At 43.0% G+C, this 22,438-nt stretch overlaps 1 protein-coding gene across 3 annotated transcripts in view; it reads right to left on the reverse strand.

The window, feature by feature from the left end:
* Nucleotides 1-1,605: 1,605 nt before the first annotated feature.
* Nucleotides 1,606-22,438, reverse strand: part of phactr1 (phosphatase and actin regulator 1) — a 79,485-nt gene continuing 58,652 nt past the window's right edge. For 2 of the 3 annotated variants that reach the window (XM_024420181.2, XM_024420190.2), the window contains exons 2-13: nt 15,757-15,921; nt 12,344-12,424; nt 12,016-12,141; nt 11,621-11,827; nt 11,177-11,450; nt 9,521-9,705; nt 8,733-8,889; nt 7,466-7,521; nt 7,292-7,353; nt 6,371-6,511; nt 6,183-6,259; nt 1,606-5,297 (exon numbers count right to left, since the gene is read on the reverse strand). In XM_024420181.2, the coding sequence (XP_024275949.1) occupies nt 5,282-5,297; nt 6,183-6,259; nt 6,371-6,511; nt 7,292-7,353; nt 7,466-7,521; nt 8,733-8,889; nt 9,521-9,705; nt 11,177-11,450; nt 11,621-11,827; nt 12,016-12,141; nt 12,344-12,424; nt 15,757-15,921 (1,547 nt within the window). In that variant the 3' untranslated portion in view covers nt 1,606-5,281. Of the gene's footprint in view, nt 5,298-6,182; nt 6,260-6,370; nt 6,512-7,291; nt 7,354-7,465; nt 7,522-8,732; nt 8,890-9,520; nt 9,706-11,176; nt 11,451-11,620; nt 11,828-12,015; nt 12,142-12,343; nt 12,425-15,756; nt 15,922-17,315; nt 17,953-22,438 lie in introns of those variants that run through there. The other variant, XM_024420172.2, reaches the window with a different exon arrangement.

Here is a 22,438-nt window from a genome sequence, read left to right on the forward strand (position 1 = left end):
CGACGCCAAACCCACCACTGCTGTAACAGCTGACATAACTTGTCATTATATGGTTATAACACTGTCAAGACATATCTAGATAGATCTGTTGTGACATATGCCGCGTTCAAGTGCTAGTCGGAATGAGGAAACTCAGAAATGTCCGATTTGCTATCTGGTTTCCTAGTTCTGACTAGCATGTGAATGCTGCAATATATTGCGTTCTTTTTTTGGCTGGTTATGACACCTACAAAAGTATCAAAACCCACAAACTCCCACACAAGGCGAACCAATTCATTAAACCATAGCCTGCTTGTAAACCGTATGTATAAGTTTTAAATAACATTTTCAAAAATGTTACACATTCAAATATCATTGTAATTGCACATACATTGATGTCAAACATGCACCTACCCCAATACTCTGTTGCTGATGACTGGGATAAATGCAGGAGCAGTTTTCAGGAGCAGGACAAGACACCCTCTTTGTGGCTGATGACTGACATAAGGGCATGTATGTGATAGGCCTATCTGGCCGATATGAAATAAACATAAAATAAAACATAACAGTCATAATGCTTCTTGATGGTGTCAAAGTGTATTTTCTTAGTCCATGTAAAGTGACACAGGATGTCATAATGCTTCTTGACAGTGTCATAAAGTCTATTTTCTACAAGTTATTCAAAATACCACGAATAAAAACATGATTGTAAAACAATCTTTCCAACAAAAACAAAGGATTTAACTCTAAATCTTATTATTTATTCCAATGTGTTTTTTCCCCTGCCAAGAAGTTTCCTTTAGTTAGTTTCTGCAGCCTCCCTTAAGGTCTTCACCTACAACCCATGATGCAGCAGATATATTACTTTCTCTGAAAAGTAAAGAACAGAAATCAGAATAGAGTATTTGACAATGCAGGGACAGCTCTAAAGAAAGCTGAAAAAGAAAACTTCATACTAAATACATTATGGCAATAGCAAACACTTTCTCAAATACATTACAATCCCGTTTTCTCAATGTTTTCATAAAAACAGCTCTTAACTATTAATGTAGGTAGCTAAACAAACACTGTTAGCTAACATTAGCATCACTATCAGTAAGGGGCGCAGGTCTGGTTTTAGAAGTGGAGGGGGTGTAACTTGGCTGTGGTCTGTTTAAATGCGATTATTATAATTTTTTTAATTGGGCCGCTAATTTCCTACATTTCTACGCTATCTAATATGACCCATGGCCCTATAGCTGTCTCTATTTAGAACAAAAAGTAAGCAAAAATGCCCAGAATCATCAGGCTAGGTAAGAGCAGTAGTGTAAAGTACTTAAGTAAAAATACTTTAAAGTACTACTTAAGTCGTTTGAGGTATCTGTAATTTACTTGACTATTTATATTTTTGGCTACTTTTACTTCACTGCATTCCTAAAGAAAATAATGTACTTTTTACTTTTACTACATTTTCCCTGACACCCAAAAGTACTCGTTATATTGTGACAGGAAAATTGTCCAATTCGCACACTTATCAAGAGAACGTCCCTGCTCATCCCTACTGCCTCTGATCTGGCAGACTCACTAAACACAAATGCATTGTTTGTAAATTATGTCTGAGGGTTGGCATGTGCCCCTGGCTATCCATCAATATATATAAAATATAAAAAATTGTTTGATTAATATAAGGAATTTGAAATGATTTACTTAATATACTAAAGTACATTTTTAGCAATTCCATTTACTTTTGACACTTAAGTATATTTAAGACCAAATACCTTAAGACTTCTACTCAAGTAGTATTTTACTGGGTGACTTTCACTTTTACTCAAGTCATTTTCTGTTAAGGTATCTTTACTTTTACTCAAGTATGACAATTGAGTACTTTTTCCACCACTGGGTAAGAGATCCTTATTGAATGTTTATTGATTGATAAGACTGAACTAGATCAATGATAATTCAAGCATCAATATTGTGTTGCACCTTTAACCAATAGCCTAACAACTCTCACAAATAAAGTACAAAGATGTAACTTTTGATCGTCCATATTAAGACATCCTCTATATCAAATTGTAGCCAGACCAGCCAGCCAGCCCGAGCCGCCTGCAAGCCTGACCCCACCACCCCCACCAGTCTAGTCAATAACTCTACTCTCTCCCCAACAACTTCCTTCCCATCTTTTTTTTGTCTCAAGAGGAAAGGTTTGAAAAACCAAAGTTGAATAAAAGCACCCATATACCTACACATCAACACACACAAACAGTACATCCTCCATATGATATCATAGGCCTAATAATTCTGTAGAGCTCTTTTTGTACACAATAAATCGGGGTCACCCCGTCCTGCCCCTAGGGGTCCACGTCCCTGCAGCGCCCCAACCCAACACACCCCACTCATCTTTAGGATCTTAGTGAAACATTCATTATTGGTTTCAGGTGTGTTAAGCCAAGGCCAGAGTGACAACCAACAGTACGACAGACCCCCAGGGCCATGACTGAGCAGCCCAGCAGCTAGGGATTGTATTAATAGGTATCTCCCCTGATGTGGGCATGTATTCAATACAGACTCCTTTTGACTATAACTGCTGCTGGCAACAATTTAATTCCGTTCTTTTGCCGACGTTTACTGACACCAGTCATATTCAACAGGTGATGCACGTTCGTAAACTCCTCAGTTATTCTGCACTCTGGCACACTCAGAGGAATGTTTAGAAATCGGAGTAGATAGCCTGAGTGAATTTACAAACGCCGAGCCTTTTTCTGAAATATTTTATATACATGGTGTGTGTGTATAAAATATTTTTGAAAAAGGCTCAGTGTTGTTATCTTTGCAATGTGAGGTATTTAAAGGTATTAAAAACATGGGTGTCAATGATTTTGACCCCTACCTATTTTTGAAAAAAGATTATTACTTTATCCAGGGGGACAATAATTTCGTACACCACTGTATGTATGGAATAGAGAAGGTTGAAGAAAAAAGCAGTTATGAACGTTTTTAAAAGTTTTTTTATATATATTTCCTTTATATAAGAAACTGCATACATCACAAGCACCGTTTATACCTGGTGCTTTCATAGGTTGGTTGTCCTGATCTTTTCTACATTCTGATTGTGCCCACATTTCCAGAAATGTGTCTACACAGGCTATTAAAATGTCTTATCTGTCCACTATGTCTTTGTTGTGACTAGATTTCCTTCCTTTATTCAAATTATTTCACAGTTATTCTTTCAAAATAATATTTATTTATTGTAAGATATGTTGATGTAATCAGTCAATGGTGCCACCTGGCAATGATTTTAGACAGCAGAAAAACAATGATTTAAATGGTTTCTCTGTCCAGATCTTTCTACACAATGCATGCCCGACTACCTCCGGAAGTGGGAAGAATGATCTGATCACAATCAGATCACAATGTGTCTTTTGATTTTCTACACCTGACTAATAATGTGGGCAAAACCAGAATTTGGACAAGATCCGGACAAAGGACCCAAGTTAGAACCAGGTATAAACAGGGCTATAGAAGATGAACAAATAGTTAACAATCATCACATGCAGTTTCCTTCTGTACAAAAAGGAAAAACATATTTAAATTCATATTTAAATATTTAAGTTTCTTTTGTATTATGTACATATATTATACAAAGAGTGTCCTCTTTTGTTAGTTTGGATACAGGAGACAGGCACAGGGAAACAACACTTGAGTCTTGGGTCGTGTTAATGAAGCACTCCGTTGTAAAACATTTTCCTGTTTTGTGCCTAATGAACATGTACGCACACACACACACACCACAAGTCAAAGGGTTCAGACTAAACGATCAAGACCAACTCATCAACTGCATGTGTTCATTGTTTTTCCTTGTATTTTGAGGTGTCTGGCTTCTTGTGAGCAAAAGGTGGTACTGTACTTTCATTCACAGCCAAAGGGTGGTCTAATATAGGTTCTTCACTATGAGGCCAAACCAGGTGGAACCATACAATTCCTGTTTTGAGAACATTGAGAAATTGAACAATTCCATTCCATTCAGAACTGACACTTACCAGTCTATGGAGCACGCTACTGAAACATTATATTGACAACATACTTGATCAAATGTCATTCAAACAAAGTACATTTGGCAATGTTTTCATCCCTGTAAACAATACAACAGGCACGGTGACACTATACAGAGGGTTGCAGAACTCTCAACAGTAATAATGATGATCTGGGTTGCATTCAAGATCACAACAGCATTTCAAAGTGTATTTGGTATTGAGCGGGTAGCTCTCTGAAATGTTCCCAGTACTTGTTCACTTGAATGCAGCCCAGAAAGACAGACAGATGGAGGACAGAAAAGTTCAATTATTGCTTGGTTCACATTTCAATATCCCAACATGAACACAACATGGACAGGAGAGTTTTGTGTTGTATTTCAACGTTTTTAGAGGTAAATATTCCGATCATATTCTCCTACTACAGTTTCCTTCAGAATAGCACATACCGTGTACGGTATTGTAAAATAGTACTTTAACCACAACACACTTATTACAGAATCCTATTCTGCAGTACTATCAGATTAAAAGGGTCCCTCTGTTTTGGAAACAGCAGCCCACAATGGAAAATAGTCAAACTAATAATGTACCAAAAAGTATTAAAAAGGCAGGAACATTAACCAATGGAGGATAATCATTTTTTAACCAATCAGTTGTAGGATGTCTCTCTGTATTCCTTACGGATGCCCTCCCAAACTCAATCTCCCACAATCCCAAAGTCTTGTTGGCACAGATATAGGAATAGAGTTCCATAACCCCTCCGTAGAGTACCGTCAAAAACTAAAGTGCAGTAAAGTAAACACATTAACTATCTTCATAATTAAAAAGGATAATAAAAGGCTGTTAAAAACAATACGTTTTAGTCCATATAATCTCCGTTTAGCGGAGAACCCAGTCAGTCAGTCCATCCAGTGCTTTCCATCAATCTCTCTCCATGTGTACGATGCTCCCTCTCCACAACCCCAACATGGCCACACTGTGACCTCTCTATAAACACAGAACCAAGATACTGTTGTGATTGGTCCAGTCTGCCCTCTCTAGATATTGGCACATATTTTGGGTCAACACTGGAGCCTGGAGTAGTGTCAGCTGCCCAGTTCTGTACACACACCCCTCCAGGTTCAGATTACGTTTCCGGTCAGTTTCAGTACATGTTCTACTCTGGTTCTAGTGTGGTTCTGGTCCAGTTCTGGTCTTGTTGTGTTCTGGTCTGGAAGCGAAGGGGTGTGGTACACAAGAGGCAGTAGTTTGCGTTCCAGCACTTGAGGTTATTGTAAAAGATGGCAGAAGAAGAACTACGGTCGATGAAACCTACAGGACAGAGAAAGAGAGACAGAGAGAGAGCTAATTGAAGTTTTTTTTCCAAAACGCTGTATCCACCAATTTGTTTTGTGTTTTCTCATCAGCAATTATTGCTTCTGGGTACCTTCATGTGTGTGTAAAATATTACTGTTCTCAGATTTCTTATTAATAGATTGTTAGAGGTGTATGAAAATGGGCTTTTATTTGCTAAATGCTATTTTAATTGTTTAGATGGAATGGAATGTTCGTATCCTGTATATTTGACTGTGATATGTGGTTGTCTCACCCAGCTATCTTAAGATGAATGCACTTACTGTAAGCCACTCTGGATAAGAGCATCTGCTAAATGACAAATGTTTTACATACAGATCTCATATTACTGTATTGAATTATTTAAAAAACATTTAAATATTGCTGTCACAAATGTAACATTTGTACATTTATTCATACATTTTTTCCCCCGTTATTTACTACATTTGACTGTGTATAACCTAGCAGGACTATTTATTGTGGATATATAGCATTTAGCAAAAAAAACAAAATGGCGCTGAAATGAAACCACCAAGTGATACATTTTAAACAAATACATATCTGTCATTGAACAACCCCATGCCATGATTAGGTAGTGAAAAAGCACACCAATCTCTTTCAGAATTTCTTTAAACAATAAAAGCTCATTTGCCAACATTTCTGAAAATGTATATATAGCGTTTTGGAATTAAACTCTTCAAATAGTTACTGTATACAGCTTGTAGTATGGGCTAGTGTCTTTGTGTTGTATTGCAGCTTGTAGTATGGGCTAGTGTCTTTGTGTTGTATTGCAGCTTGTAGTATGGGCTAGTGTCTTTGTGTTGTATTGCAGCTTGTAGTATGGCTGTGACATACAGTACATACCTGGTGAGATGGCGACTACCCTCATGCACTTCCATCTCTGTGTTTTTAAATTCATTGAGTTCTTTACGTATGGCAGCCTAAGAGGGACAAACAGAGCCAGAGATCAGTCGGGGGAAAACAGGATTTGCATAACTGTGCATTTGTGTATGTGTGTACACACACACATGCATGCATGCGAGTGTTATTACCTTATCAGCAGCTGTGAGTCGTGTCCAGGGTTTGTCTGCCCTCCTGTCGTAGTCCTGAGCGTCAGCAACCTCTACGTAGTCACTGAAGCGGGTCAGGATCTTAGCTTCCCTCAACTCCTCCACCGTGGGCCTCTGACTCAACTGGGTACAGGGGGGAAAAGGGTTATCAGAGTGTGCGTGTGCAAAATGTTGTTGGTGTCTGGCAATGACTGACATAACAAGAGAAACACAGCTGATGCACAAACAAATTTCAAAATTGCACCTTGTGTATTCTACTATTGTAACTCTCAACAGTAAGTTGCGACAGAGAGGAAGAGGCAAAGTGAGAGGAACAATCGGGCCCACAATCTGTCTTCTCCAGCAGGTGGCGTTTTTTAAATTTTTTAAATGGATTGGCTTATTTGATCGAATAGAAATTTTGGAATTCTTAGGTTGTTACGAGTGTACTGATACAAGTAGGACGCGTGACATCCTGGCAACTTTGAGAAAAAATACAATATATCAGCGTTTTGCCAGTTGTTCAAAAGCCTATAGCCCTCTCATTGGCTAGAATGGTCCCACCTGAACTTGCCTCATCCCCACTCGTTTCTATTTTTTAAGACATTTATTTTCATCTTTAGAGTGGCCACGAGAGTATCTGGTCAATATAATGCATAGTCTGTCAAAGAGAACATGACTGCATTCCATTTTTTTTTGTACAAAAATAACTGTATTTTGGGTCTGGGGCCCCCTAGCGGCCGCAGGGACCTAAGCAGTCGCTTATGTCGTTTATGCCTTGGACCTGCCAGCTGTGTTTGTGTGGGGATTGAGGGTCACCACACACCCACTCATATTTCCAATGGTCTGTCATGTAATGGAAATTGATACCCAATTCCCCCCTCTTAGCCTCTTCCTCCCCTCTCTCACCCTCCCCTCTCTCACCTTTCTCGACAGGCGTTTCTTGAGCTCCCTCATCTCCTCCTGCTCCTCCAGCTCATTGTGGCCTAAGATAGGGGAGAGAGGGAGAGACAGGTTAGAATAGAACAGAATAGACACTTTGTCAATTTTGTAAGAAATGGAAATGTGTCTTCTGCCTATCTAGTCTGTGCTACTTACGTTTGAGTATGTTTCTCTGTTCCAGCTCTTCTGTAGTTGGCCGTTGACTCAACCTCCTGAGGAAATAGAACTAGAGTCAGTCTGGACCATTTCCTGACGTGTTTTATTGTGTTATGTTTTATTGTGTTTCATTTGCTGATGTCAGAGCAGGTTTTCTATGAGCCGTGACTGCCTCAGATTTACATGTATTTATTTACCACCTCAACAGTCTGACACAATGATTCATACAGCAACCAGAGGGAGGGAAAGAGATGGAGAAAAATGGAGAGAGGGGAGGGAGGAAGGAGTAGGAGGGAAGCAGAGTGGATGGAGAGGGAGATAAATGGAGAAAGGGAGGGAAGGAAGAGAGGGAGAAGGCAAGTTGTAGTGAGTGTGACAAATGAGAGTGGGAGGCAATATAAGGAATTGAAATGATTTGTGAATTCTGTTTCCTTCCTGTATTGCCCAATGATTTATATATACATCAGATGACTGATAGGGGAAGCTGGGGTTAAAGCCAGAGTCCGTACGGGAGTTGCAGTGAAGGGACAATTGGGGAGAAAAAAGTGTAAAAAAAAAATATGTATTTCATTTTTGTTGAAATACTGTAGAATTAAATGTTTTCATATGGAGGACTGCTCCTACTGGGCAGTGCCAATATGGCCAACCGGTGGCTTCAAAGCCACTCAATGCATCAGCAATCCAGGGTTAATATACATGACTGATATTACCACAACCCTCCTGTATTCATGTTCTGTCCTCTGTGAGCGGAAAATCCCACATGAAGATGTCTGCCCTCTCACTGGCATATTCAAGATAAAAATACAAATGTGACAGCCTCTCTGCTACTCTCCCTCCATCCTCTACCTCTCATCAATTTCCCTCCATCCTCCGTCCCTCTACCTTTTCTCACTTCCTCACTTCCAGCTTAGCTTCCTCTCTCCATTATGAGGTGTCATCTATCATGCTGTCTTAAGTAGCCCGGTCACATCTCAACCAGGCCACTGCAGGGTGTACAGGTGCTGACTGGGAGATGAGGTGTGTCTGTGTGTGTGTGTGTTTGTGATTTCAAGCACACTTGAGTTCATCTCTCACCATAACAGCTTGTTGCTTAGCAATCGGTTTGACTGTATGCAACGTGTAAGAGCAGATGAGCCTGCGTGTGTTAGTATGCGTGAATATGACTCGCGCTCCATGCGAGCTTGGTGCCTATATGATAACGTGACTCAAGTCTCTCCGTTGCTGTAGGGAGGGTGTGCATCTGTATGTGTGTGCGCGTGTCTCTCACCGTGTGAGCTTGGTGCCTATCTGCTGCCTGAACTCCAGTTTCTCCTGGTCTGACTGTGTGGGCAGTATGTTCTTCTCCTCCAGCTCTCTCTGTGACGGACGGTTACTGATCTTAATGGCCAGGGAGTCCTTCCTCAACACCTTCAGAGCCAGGGTACCTATACACATGTACACACACACACACACACACACGGACACATTTTTTTTTATAGAGAGGCCAGAATAAGATCAGCAAACTTTGTCCATAACATTTTGATAAAATTGGAATTACTAGCACCACAGCTAACTCATGCAGTAGCAATTCAACTGTCACAGCAGTTACCCTATCCAGTGAGAGCTACAGGATGGGAGTGTGTTCACTGTTTCCAACCCACTCTTCTGTTTACATCACCCTCTTACAGAGAGGAGAGGTCTGTATAAATACCTCATAGACATAACAGGTCTCAAATCAATCATTCAGACAACTGCTCATGAAAAAAAAGTGAAGGGAACTACTGGAACAAGGGATCTGAGGAACAGCCATGGCGTATGTGTGTGTTGTTGACGTAACATGTTACGGAACACCTCTCATTCACACGCCACTGTCACCTCGGTGCTTTGATTGGTCACATTCAACACTCAAATCAGGGACGTGAACCACAGCTCTGACTGGAGGGGTCCAATGAAAGGAGAGCTCTTAAACCACATATCCCAGCAGCCATTGAGGCTGTTACCAGGAAGCAGGGGCACCAAGCAGAGACCAAACGGCCACCACTGTCCCAAACCAATTATGTATAAACAAACACGTACTTGTAAAGAGTGTTTCATCTTCATCATCTTCCTCCTCTTCCTCATCATCATCATCGTCATCTTCTTCTTCATCATCCTCATCCCTGTACGAACCAGGTAGTTCTTGATAGTCTTCCTCGTTGGGGAGGTTCTCTTTGTTGTAGTCACATGCTATCATCACCGCGGGAACCGCGTGGTGCAGCGAGCTGAGGTCAGTGAGAAAGGTAAACGGTTAGCAAGAGATGGCGGGCGTTTGTGTGTCTGTCCATCCGTGTGTGTGGTGTTAGACAGGGGCGTAGTTAGGTAATGTCAGGTTGTTTCCACCATCAGTTCCTATGAAAGGAGCTATGACCTATAACCTCTGGAACTCATGTAAACGGCACCTCAGCTGAGAAAACAAGACTGAAACACTGTAGAAAAACAAGCCAGCGCTCCCTTAATTGCCACAGTAAGTGGCTCCTAAAATAACGTTGGTACCTCACTCTGCCCGGGAAGCATTGCATGACTTATACTGCCTGGACGTAACGGAGATGTAAGGGAGGGATGTAACAGACATGGTCGGCTTTAGAGGCTCACATTACCACACCTAAATCACACAGCCTGCCTCAACTATAGGGGAGACGAGAGGCACAGCGGAAACAAACTGCACACCAATCACAAATGAGCCTTGAGGCAGCGTCACCGATCAGCAAGCAAGCAGCAATCGAGCAACTGCGGAGCTCCCATAACGGAGAATAATGATCTCTGTTGCTTTTACAAACTCAGTTTAGGTGTGCCCTATATAACATTCAGACAGCAAATGAGTAAATCAAAAAGGGCTACAAAAGGAATAGGATGTCTACATCTATTAGGTGCTCGGGTCCATAACCACCTGCCGGCCCACCAATTAGAGTGATGGATCATGGGAGGCCAATCTGGCGCCGGCACATCAGTCACAGAGTGTGTGGGTCAATTGCAGAGTGTTCTCCACGTGTGTCATGTGTCTGTGGACAGATGGAGATGGTGTGTGTGTGTGTGTGGCGCTCTAAAATGGTCGGAACTGGTTAGACACCAGCCAATGATACACATACACCCAGAGGTAAAACCAAGGCTCTGGGAATTTGTACCGCTCTATATCTGAAGCTGAAGTCAACGCCAGCCATGCTGCTCTCCAGGGAAGGTTTAGATTAAATGGTCTCTGTACTGAGATGTGATTGACCAGACGTTTCAAAATGCTGCCCAGTGCAGATGTAGGTGAGCCAGTTTTCTACAGCAGGAAAATAATCTTGCAGCAATAGGACATGTGAATTATTATGTGGATTGTAATTTATGGACATTTTTGTAGGGGTTGATACATTTTCGGTAAGGGAAAATCATGTCAGAAGACTTTTAAAAGCTCAAATACACCAAGTTTTGAATTTCCTGTTGCAGGAAAGTTCTCCTGCAAAAGTGTGATCAAATTAAGATCCTACATCTGTATTGTGGCAACTCCCAATTTAACCCTACTGATTAGAAACCCTTAGTCACATGATAAACAAGCTCCTTAACGACCCCATCTAACTCACTGCTGAAGTGTAGACACAGGGCAGGACCAATGGGAATAGAGTACAAGGCAGACTGGATATGTGAACCATTGAATCCATCCACATGGAGGCATGGATACACACACACAAACACACACTTCTCCTTAATCCTCACCTCTTGTATCGCTGCATAGTGAGGGCCAGGGTCTTGTTGAGTTCCTCGATGATGCGGCTGGGGGGGTGTAGGGGCACAGGGAGGGTCCCGTAGTGTAGGGAGTGGCCCCCCAGGGACCCCACGTGGTGGGAGGGAGGGGGGCACTTCTGAAAGGTGAGGGCCGAGGGCTCCATGCTCCCCCCCGCACCCACAGGCACACAGATCATCAGCTTCTTAGGAGGTAGAGGAGGCGACAGCTTCATGGACATACAGGGCAGCTTCACTGGCATACCGTCTAGAGGGAGAGAGAAGAGAAAAGAGAGAAGAGAAAAATCAGTCAGATACACAGATTGATACACCCACACAAGCGGCACGCTGGTGGGCTGGGGTACAGTAAAAACAGAAAGACAAGTAAACGCATAGAATGACACAGGGATACGCGCATAGACACAGAGGATTACAGACCTGTGATGTGGTTGGGCAGCCTGTTGAACGGTTTGGGGGGTAGCACTGGGGGTTGTTTTTTATGTTTTATGGTGTGATGTGATGACTCTGCCCCAGCCCCTTCGCCTGGATACACCATAACCTTCTTAGTGGGTGGAGGCTGGCTGGGATTCTGGGTGTGGTCTTGTGGACACGCCCCCTCTCCAGACATCTGGAACTCAACTGTACCTGGGCATAGAATAAATCAATCAGATGATATGTTAGAACAGGGTGAATGGAAATGAACCCATAGGTGAGCGTACTGGGAGAAGGCCTGAGATTTGAGAACAACATTGACCAATCAGATGTCATGTAACAGCACAGTGAGAGACTATGAACCATTGCTTGAGTGTGTTGATAGAAGGCCTGAGACGTACCTATGGCTGACCCTGCTCCATCCATCAGCTCAGCTCCATCACATGGTGATGGATCAGACCCTCCTAATGCTGGAGACCTCCCGTTCTCCATCTTCTCCTCCTCTCCTCTCATTACTACCGCCCCGTCTGCAGAGAGAGAGAGATATATAACATGTTCACAGTACAAATCTGGCCTGGAGTCAATCCATGTGGATGCTGTGATGCCGACTGTATGACTTGACTTTGTTTCCGCCAAAAGTATTTTTGATTACGCAACAAAGAACAACTACAACAGTTTTGCCAAAAGTCTCTGCGTTCTAACTTCCCTCTTCTCCCTCTGACCCCTCACCTTTGTCATAGATGTCCTTCATCACTCCTCTCTTGATCAGATCCTCTCTGCTCTGCCGGGTCGACATCTTCCTCTCCAGGACTGAGGGTACAGGATATGACATTACAACAACATTAACTGACATCATATGGTACAGGATTCTACTCTATTCTACTTCATCACCAACTTCACTGTGCTTATAACTGGCCAGCAGAATCGGCACGTTATTTTTCTGATACATTGGTCTCTGTCTGAATCCTGTGAAAAAATACTGCACAGTGAGTGTAACAGTCAACATACAGTATGTTGGCTGCGAGAATATGTGTGACTGTTTGAATTATGCCAAAATTTATGCCATTATTTTAACATGCCATAATAATTCTGTTCAGAAAAAAGCATAAACTGCAACGACAGCTGGGGGAGCAGCATGAGATTAGAAAGACAGCGCCCCACTGGTGTGTGTGTGTGTGTGTGTGTGTGTGTGTGTGTGTGTGTACTACCTTGCATAACAAACCATAATGCCGTAATTCATTTTGGTAAATTTACTGCAATAAATGTACAGTTCTATATTACAGTACAGTAAAGAGCAATGCATTAAGGGGGCTCAACGGCATTCCGCTACACTGCTGTAAAATTGTACAATATAGTACTGTGCACCTGTTTTGCTGTATGTTTACAGCAGCATACTGTGAATTATGGTGCATTGTGGGAAAATGTTGTGGATGGCGAAAGAATTTCTGGCTCATGAACATATTTTGAGACGTGCCTTGTAAGAGGCTGTATTTAAGGCCCCTGTCAGTGAGAATGCTGTACCAAATGAATTGATATGTGTTAGTAGTACCTGAACAATTTAAAGTGTACAGGGGACAGATCGGCAGCATGTCTTAAACCTTTACTGGTGTTATGCCTTGTAATCACGGCCAGTTCAGAAGCCTTTGATTAGGCCTCTAGAAATGCAAGTGATTTAAAACACAAAATATCCATTATATGCTGTAAAATACAAATACCTAGCAGCCAACCTGCTTGCATCAATCCCATGTAATTACAGTAAAATACAAATATTATGATAACAGTAGCATTTACTTTCTTACAAGTGGCTAATTTTACAGTATTGTTCTGCTTCGTTGCTCTGATACTACAGTAACTTATAGGAAGCTCATAGCAAGTTACTGTGAATATTACAGTAAAGTACTTTGCACTAGCCAGAGATGGGAAAAGATACCTTTTGATGCATCTTGTTACAAAAATACTTTGAAGACCAATGTATCCTTAACTACAACAACTTTATCAGTAACTGTTACATAAATGTTTTACATGCAATGACTGTGATAGGTTTGTTTTAGTTTAATGCAGTGGTTCCCAAACTGTGGGGAACTTAGTCCGGCTTTCAACTTACTCTTGAAAGTTGTAATAGTAGAATGCACAAGGTGCAATTTCAAAATTGGGAATTTGCATCATCCGCTTTCCACTTGTCATGTCAGTCATAACTTGTCAGAAATGTCCAGATCAACTAGCCCAACGTTTTTAATTTTGTTGTAATGTTTGAGTCACTCAAAAATTACATGAATACACATTAGACCATTTTAAGAAAATTATCTTAAAAAACAAAATAAAAAAATCTCTGCACCCCATTACAAAAAGTGTAGAATGTCAGGAAATAAGCTTTAAACCTGTAACATTTTCTCTCCGCCAACAAGAGGGGTGTGAACAGTTTGTGTCACGAACAGTGCTTGTGCCCATAGAAATAGACGTGTTCCCCAATGCTGGAAGGGGGGCTGAGTGAAAAGGTTTGGGAACCCCTGGCTTAATACACTGACTGTAAGTCACTCTGGGCAAGAGCGTCTGCTAAATGACCAAAAAGTAAATGTAAAAAAAAAAATGAACACTTGAAAAGCACACTGCTGGGTATTATTCTAATGAGGTCCACCTTCAAACTATTTTTATTTTGATCAATTTTGGCCTTGTTTGGCACTAGCTGCCTGCACTGTAAATCTAACAGTTTACTAACCACTGTGCTTCCAGTAATGCAATGTAAATTATACAAATAGAGCACGTTGCTGTAGTCAGGTGTTACAGTAATATGCTGTAAATGTGTGTTTCAGTAAAGGTCCTGTAAATCTACAGTAATTTACTGACTTCTGTGCTGCCAGTACTGTACATTTACAGTAACCTACTGGCTACTGTGTTACCAGTAATTTACTGTAAAAATTACATTGAATGTTTTACAGTGTAGATATTATACCATAACAATGGTATAACATTATATTAGATATTTAATTTTGGATCATTATTCAATTCAAGTGACATTGTTAGCTAGAACTCCAGTATTTGCCATCAAACTGAATCTGCAGGGAATTTTCCGTCAACACTTTCACAGCTGTTCTCTACATTTTTGATGAACAAGACTGATCTTGTGTAAATGTTCTGTAGCAGTATTTGGTATTTTTAATTTCAAATCATTTATAAAAAGGCTTAAGGGGACAATTATGCTCGAGTCTGTCTGGTCTTGCTGATGTCTAACGCACGCGCTCACACACACACACACACACACACACACACACACACACACACACACACACACACACACACACACACACACACACACACACACACACACACACACACAATGTAATAATACCACTGTTTAAACTTTAAAGAAGAGCCTGGACATAGCTCCAGTCTCCTGTGTTATCGTTGGCCCCACTGATCCGGTTGGCGATAATATACAGCTGCAGCTGACCTACAGCTTTCATGCGGATCCCCTGTTACATAACCATAATATAACTATCATACACCATGCACCTGGCTCTGATGCTTCATGGCACCTATGTGCTATAACTGCTGATCCCGTTACATAATATAACCATTAACCAGTATAGCACCTAGCTGCCCATCATATACTGTAGCATATAGCCACCTAGCACTGCCTTCTGCCTCGTGCCTCATAGTACCTACATTTGTCAACATAATGGAGTCGTACTGTTCCTGCTAGGGGGTGAGCTGGTGAGACCGTGATCTATTCCACAACTGAAGGTTGTAGCTTTAGGACATAAGAGTGTGGCTACTGTGGGGCAGGGGGAGTGCTTAAGGGGCAAGCAGAGAGGTAGAATACAAGGGATAAATCTAAGTGGTTAGATCTTAGGGCGGTAGATTTTAGGGTTAGGGGAGAGGTAGAAAGCAAGGCCTAGGGCTTCGGGGTTAGGGAACGTGCCAAACTCATTCCACGGGGGGCAGAGTGTCTGCGTGTTTTCGCACCTCCCTTAGACTTGATTGGTGAATTAAGGTCACTGATTAGGAAGGAACTCCCCTCACCTGGTTGTCTAGGTCTTAACTGAAAGGAAAAAACAAAAACCAGCAAACACTAGGCCCTCCATGGAATGAGTTTGATCCCCCCTGGTAAGGGCTTAGGGTTAAAGGTTAGATATGGTTCTCACCAGAAGATGTCTGCTTGAACTTCTCGCTCTTCTTCTTCCTCCATTTCCACGGCTTGAAGAGACGCCCCAGGGTGGCAAACTTGCTCCGCCTCCGAATGGGAGGGGTGTGTGTGCCAGGGACCAGCGAATCAGATCGCATCGCCGCTATTCGCTCCACCTCCTCAACTGGAAGAGAGGAGAAGAGAAGACGAGAGAAGAGGAGAGAAACCAGTCACATAATCCATAAAACAATACGATTCAAAGTATGTGGAACTCAGAGGAGCAATTGAAAGAATCATTCTAATTAATACAAAGACACCATGGAATTATACATCATTACACAAGAAATGATGAAGAGGGAATGTTTACAGATGAGGTTTACATTTTTCTCTCAATATGATGTACATACACAGCCCAGTTTGGTGCCATTCAAACTTCTCAATCTCTCTCTCTCTATTTTTTTTTTTACATCTCTCTTCACTCATCTCTCCATCTCTCTCTCTCTCCCTGAGCTATGATGATCTCTGCTGTGTAAGGGAGACGTCAGACTGTTCTAAAGTAAATACAGTTGAGTCCTTACTCAATTTTTCCATCTCTAAACTCCACTCACCTCTAAACTCCCAACAGGCTGGAATTTTTGTTCTTGTTCAAATTCAAATAAAAATACTGACTGTCTCGCTCTTACACACACACACACACACACACACACACACACACACACACACACACACACACACACCTCTTAGTCTGCACAAGCAGTAAGAGTGTGTAAGTGAGTGTTATATGCCTATATGGCACTGCCCCCTGACCTCACATTCGCACCACATCATGATGAAGGTGTGAGTGTTCTTAGTGATATGTGCACATTGAGGGAATTTGGCCATACTGTGTATAATAGGAGAGAACGAAAAACGAATCCATCTGCTGGAATAGTTTCTGGCAGGGATATAGGAGGGTGGGTCACAGTACAGTAGCAACCTACTACTTTATCTTATCTGCAGTTATAGGTGATTCTAGATCCTTCTCAATCACTATGGATATTCCGGATTGGGGCTACTTGATAAAACCACATATCAACATTATTTCAGTTGACTAGCATGTCTGTTATCTTGGTGAATCAATGTGCCCTGTGTTTGTATAGCCTACAAAGTACAATCTCAGTGAACTATTCAAAGTGGTGCTGTCTGTTTGCATTGATGATACAGTAGAATTGCGTCACGCAGAGTGGATACATTGTTGCATGTTAGAATAGTAACAGCATACATGTAAAAACCCAGCAGAAGTATAAACAGACTATTAAAATTCTATAACCTACATCCAATAACGTATCAAAAACAACCAATACACCCATACAGCCACATAAATATTCTGACTCCGAGTAGTGCTATTAGGATTGGGAAAAGTCTCAGCAGCCCCGTCCATCAAGAAAAACTGCCCGCGATGGGGCATATTTTTACAGGCAGTGTGCAAGGCAAGGGAGCGGTCGATTTGGAGGAGCGGCGCCAACATGAAATGGAGATCAAAACATCTCCCTCTTGCTGCTGCTGTGAAAACCTCAACACTATTCTCCCTCCACTCACCATCCTGAGGGTCAGCGCCACGGCAGTTGCTGCATATGTGCTTGATCTCCTTCCCGATCTGGCAGTGGATTATGAAAGGCATATTGTTGTTGTTGTTTGCCACGGGTTGCTGCGGTAGCTGCTGCTGTTGCTTGCCACTGTCGTTGCGGTTCTTGGACTTCATCCGAGGCAGGCAAAATGCTCTCCTCTTCCGCGGCTTCTCCTCGGTAAGGGCTGGGAGTGGGGAGGGAGCGTCGTTACTAGATCCAGAGGAATACCAGGGGCTCATACCAGTGTTTGCAGGACCCGCCATGGTTAGGCAATGAACGGCTGTGGGGTGGACCCACGGATCCTGATTCCCTCTAGCTCTCAGAGATGGAGGCAGGGGAGTTTAAAACGGTCTCTCCCTTCTGCTCTAGCGCAGCAGACCTAAGATAGTCGCTGTCCAATTCGGCCAATCCTTTTGCGCACGGGGGCCAAGGACGTCAGAGTTAGGGCTGCGAGATTTGTCCATCTGTATTATCGGTAGCTACATGGCTATGTTCTGTTCATATCCAGTAATTCAATGTTATTTCGCATTTCTTTACGGGTCCAATCCATATAGATCCTATTAAATTACGTATTTAGTTTGTTTGCCTTAAATTACTTATATAGTTTTAAATGAATTATTTCGTATTCTAATTCCTAATTTTATGGTCCAATCCCTGTTTATGAATCCTCTACGTCATGACATTTGAAACTGCCTCTCAACTGTATGGGCGTGCTGACGGTCTATTTAATCTCCACCCACTATGGAGAACTGACTTTATTCTGTTGCTACAGCATACACACAATACTTAATATGAACATCACTATGAACACAAAAAGCCATGATATTAAATCAAATCTGAACAACAGTGGAGGTATACCTATAAAGCCATCAACATAACATATATATATATATTCTATAGGCATCCACCCAATCTTTCACTGCACAAACTCATACTGTAGGCCTATTCACTACACTAGTTCAGGGGCCTGAACTGCCAAAGAAGCAGATTTTCCATTTCCAGTGTTTATCCAGATTCCGCTACTCCTAAACAAACAAGCACACACACACACACAGACACACACAGACACAGACACACACACACACACACACACACACACACACACACACACACACACACACACACACACACACACACACACACACACACACACACACACACACACACTAAATAGCTTTACAGCCTGTAGGGAGCTAGAAATACTATACTGCCAAGCTAATGAGATTGTGTGTGTGTGTGTGCGTTTGCTAATGTAAATCTCAAAACCCTCCTCCAGGCATGTCGCCTTCCCAGCATGCAGTACTGCTATCACAGCTCCACACTTACAGTGGAGTGGGGATTATCACTGCTCAGTGTGTGGGGGTGGGGGTGCATTCTGTCTGGCTACATCACCGCCTGGTATGGAAACTCGGGTGAACACATGTCCCGGATTGTGTGGGACAGTACCGCAATTTGGCCCTTTGTCCCGCAACCAAACAATCACAGTGGCTGGGGTACAAAGGAGCAAAAACATAAATACCAATATGGGGATGAGGTTGTTTGGTGGGCTGTGTACAGGTGCAGTGACCGGTAAGCTGCTCTGACAGCTGATGCTTAAAGTTAGTGAGGGAGATATAAGTCTCCAGCTTCAGTGATTTTTGCAATTCGTTCCAGTCATTGGCAGCAGAGAACTGGAAGGAAAGGCAGCCAAAGGAGGTGTTGGCTTTGGGGATGACCAGTGAAATATACCTGCTGGAGCGCGTGCTACGGGTGGGTGTTGCAATGGAGACCAGTGAGCTGAGAATGCAGGGCTTTACCTAGCAAAGACTTATAGATGACGTGGAGCCAGTGGGTTTGGCGACAAATATGTAGCGAGGGCCAGCCAACAAGGGCATACAGGTCGCAGTGGTGAGTATTATATGGGGATTTGGTGACAAAACGGAAAGGAACTGTGATAGACTACATCCAATGAGCTGAGTAGTGTTGGAAGCTATTTTGTAAATGACATCACTGAAGTCGAAGATCAGTAGGATAGTCAGTTTTATGAGGGTATGTTTGGCAGCATGAGTGAAGGAGGCTTTGTTGAGAAATAGATGGCCGATTCTATATTTCATTTTGGATTGGAGATGCTTAATGTGAGTCTGGAAGGAGAGTTTACAGTCTAACCAGACACCTAGGTATTTGCAGTTGTCCACATATTCTCAGTCAGAACCGTCCAGGGTAGTGATGCTAGTCGGGCGGGCGGGTGCGGGCAACGATCGGTTGAAGAGCATGCATTTAGTTTTATTAGCGTTTAAGAGCAGCTGGAGGCCACGGAAGAAGTGTTGTATGGCATTGAAGCTCGGTTGGAGGTTTGTTAACACAGTGTCCAAAGAAGGGCCAGATGTATACAGAATGGTGTCGTCTGCATAGAGGTGGATCAGAGAATCACCAGCAGCAAGAGCGACATCATTGATATATACAGAGAAAAGAGTAGACCTGAGAATTGAACCCTGTGGCAACCCCATAGAGTCTGCCAGAGGTCCAAACAACAGTCCCTCCGATTTGACACACTAAACTCTATCTGAGAAGTAGATGGTGAATCAGGCGAGGCAGTCATTTGAGAAACCAAGGCCATTGAGTCTGCCGATAAGAATGCAGTGATTGACAGAGTCGAAAGCCTTGGCCAGGTTGATGAAGATGGCTGCACACTACTGTCTTTTATCGATGGAGGTTATGATATAATTTAGGACCTTGAGCATGGCTGAGGTGAACCCATGATCAGCTCGGAAACCAGATAGCATAGCGGAGAAGGTACGGTGGGATTCGAAATGTTCGGTGATCTGTTTGTTAACTTGACTTTCGTAGCCCTTAGAAAGGCAGGGCAGGATGGATATAGGTCTGTAATAGTTTGGGTCTAGAGTGTCTCCCACTTTGAAGAGGGGGATGACCGTGGCAGCTTTCCAACCTTTAGGGATCTCAAATGATACAAAAGAGGTTGAACAGGCTAGTATCAAATCAAATCAAATTTTATTTGTCACATACACATGGTTAGCAGATGTTAATGCGAGTGTAGCGAAATGCTTGTGCTTCTAGTTCCGACAATGCAGTAATAACCAACGAGTAATCTAACCTAACAATTTCACAACAACTACCTTATACACACAAGTGAAAAGGGATGAAAAATATGTACATAAAGATATATGAATGAGTGATGGTACAGAATGGCATAGGCAAGATGCAGTAGATGGTATCGAGTACAGTGTATACATAGATGAGTAATGTAGGGTATGTAAACATATAAAAGTGGCATTGTTTAAAGTGGCTAGTGATACATGTATTACATAAAGATGGCAAGATGCAGTAGATGGCATAAATGACAGTATATACATATGAGATGAGTAATGTAGGGTATGAGTTGAGTTGAGTCAGTGTGTTGGCAGCAGCCACTCAATGTTAGTGGTGGCTGTTTAACAGTCTCTCGGTCCCTGCTTTGATGCACCTGTACTGACCTCGCCTTCTGGATGATAGCGGGGTGAACAGGCAGTGGCTCAGGTGGTTGTTGTCCTTGATGATCTTTATGGCCTTCCTGTGGCATCGGGTAGTGTAGGTGTCCTGGAAGGCAGGTAGTTTGCCCCCGGTGATGCGTTGTGCAGACCTCACTACCCTCTGGAGAGCCTTACGGTTGTGGGCGGAGCAGCTGCCGTACCAGGCGGTGATACAGCCCGACAGGATGCTCTTGGTTGTGCATCTGTAAAAGTTTGTGAGTGCTTTTGGTGACAAGCCAAATTTCTTCAGCCTCCTGAGGTTGAAGAGGCGCTGCTGCGCCTTCTTCACCACAATGTCTGTGTGGGTGGACCAATTCGGTTTGTCCGTGATGTGTGCGCTGAGGAACTTAAAACTTACTACCCTCTTCACTACTGTCCCGTCAATGTGGATAGGGGGGTGCTCCTTCTGCTGTTTCCTGAAGTCCACAATCATCTCCTTTGTTTTGTTGAGTGTGAGGTTATTTTCCTGACACTACACTCCGAGGGCCCACACCTCCTCCCTGTAGGCCGCCTCATCGTTGTTGGTAATCAAACCTACCACTGCGGTGTCGTCGGCAAACGTTATGACTGAGTTGGAGGCGTGCATGGCCACGCAGTCGTGGGTGAACAGGGAGTACAGGAGAGGGCTCAGAACGCACCCTTGTGGGGCCCCAGTGTTGAGGATCAGCGGGGTGGAAATGTTGTCACCTACCCTCACCACCTGAGGGCGGCACGTCAGGAAGTCCAGTACCTAGTTGCACAGGGCGGGTCGAGACCCAGGGTCTCGAGCTAGATGACAAGTTTGGAGGGTACTATGTTGTTAAATGCTAAGCTGTAGTCGATGAACAGCATTCTCACAGAGGTATTCCTCTTGTCCAGATGGGTTAGGGCAGTGTGCAGTGTGGTTGCGATTGCGTCGTCTGTGGACCAATTGGGGCGGTAAGCAAATTGCAGTGGGTCTAGTGTGTCAGGTAGGTTGGAGGTGATATAGTCCTTGACTAGTCTCTCAAAGCACTTCATGATGACGGATGTGAGTGCTACGGGGCGGTAGTCATTTAGCTCAGTTACCTTAGCTTTCTTGGGAACAGGAACAATGGTGGCCTTCTTGAAGCATGTGGGAACAGCAGACTGGGATAAAGATTGATTGAATATGTCCGTAAAAACACCAGCCACCTGGTCTGCTCATGCTCTGCGGGCGTGGCTGGAGATGCCGCCTGGGCCTGCAGCCTTGCGAGGGTTAACACATTTAAAAATTGGACTTACGTCGGCTGCAGTGAAGGAGAGTCCGCAGGTTTTGGTAGCGGGCCGTGTCAGTGGCACTGTATTGTCCTCAAAGCGAGCAAAGAAGTTATTTAGTCTCTCTGGGAGCAAGACATCCTGGTCCGCGATGGGGCTGGTTTTCTTTTTGTAATCTGTGATTGATTGTAGTCCCTGCCACATACCTCTTGTGTCTGAGCCATTGAATTGTGACTCTACTTTGTCTCTATACTGACGCTTAGCTTGTTTGATTGCCCTGCGGAGGGAATAGCTACACTGTTTGTATTCGGTCATGTTTCCGGTCAGCTTGCCCTGGTTAAAAGCAATGGTTCGCGCTTTCAGTTTCGCGCGA

Source organism: Oncorhynchus tshawytscha, linkage group LG01 (assembly GCF_018296145.1).
Source record: "Oncorhynchus tshawytscha isolate Ot180627B linkage group LG01, Otsh_v2.0, whole genome shotgun sequence".
In the NCBI taxonomy this organism is placed as follows: Eukaryota; Metazoa; Chordata; class Actinopteri; order Salmoniformes; family Salmonidae; genus Oncorhynchus; species Oncorhynchus tshawytscha.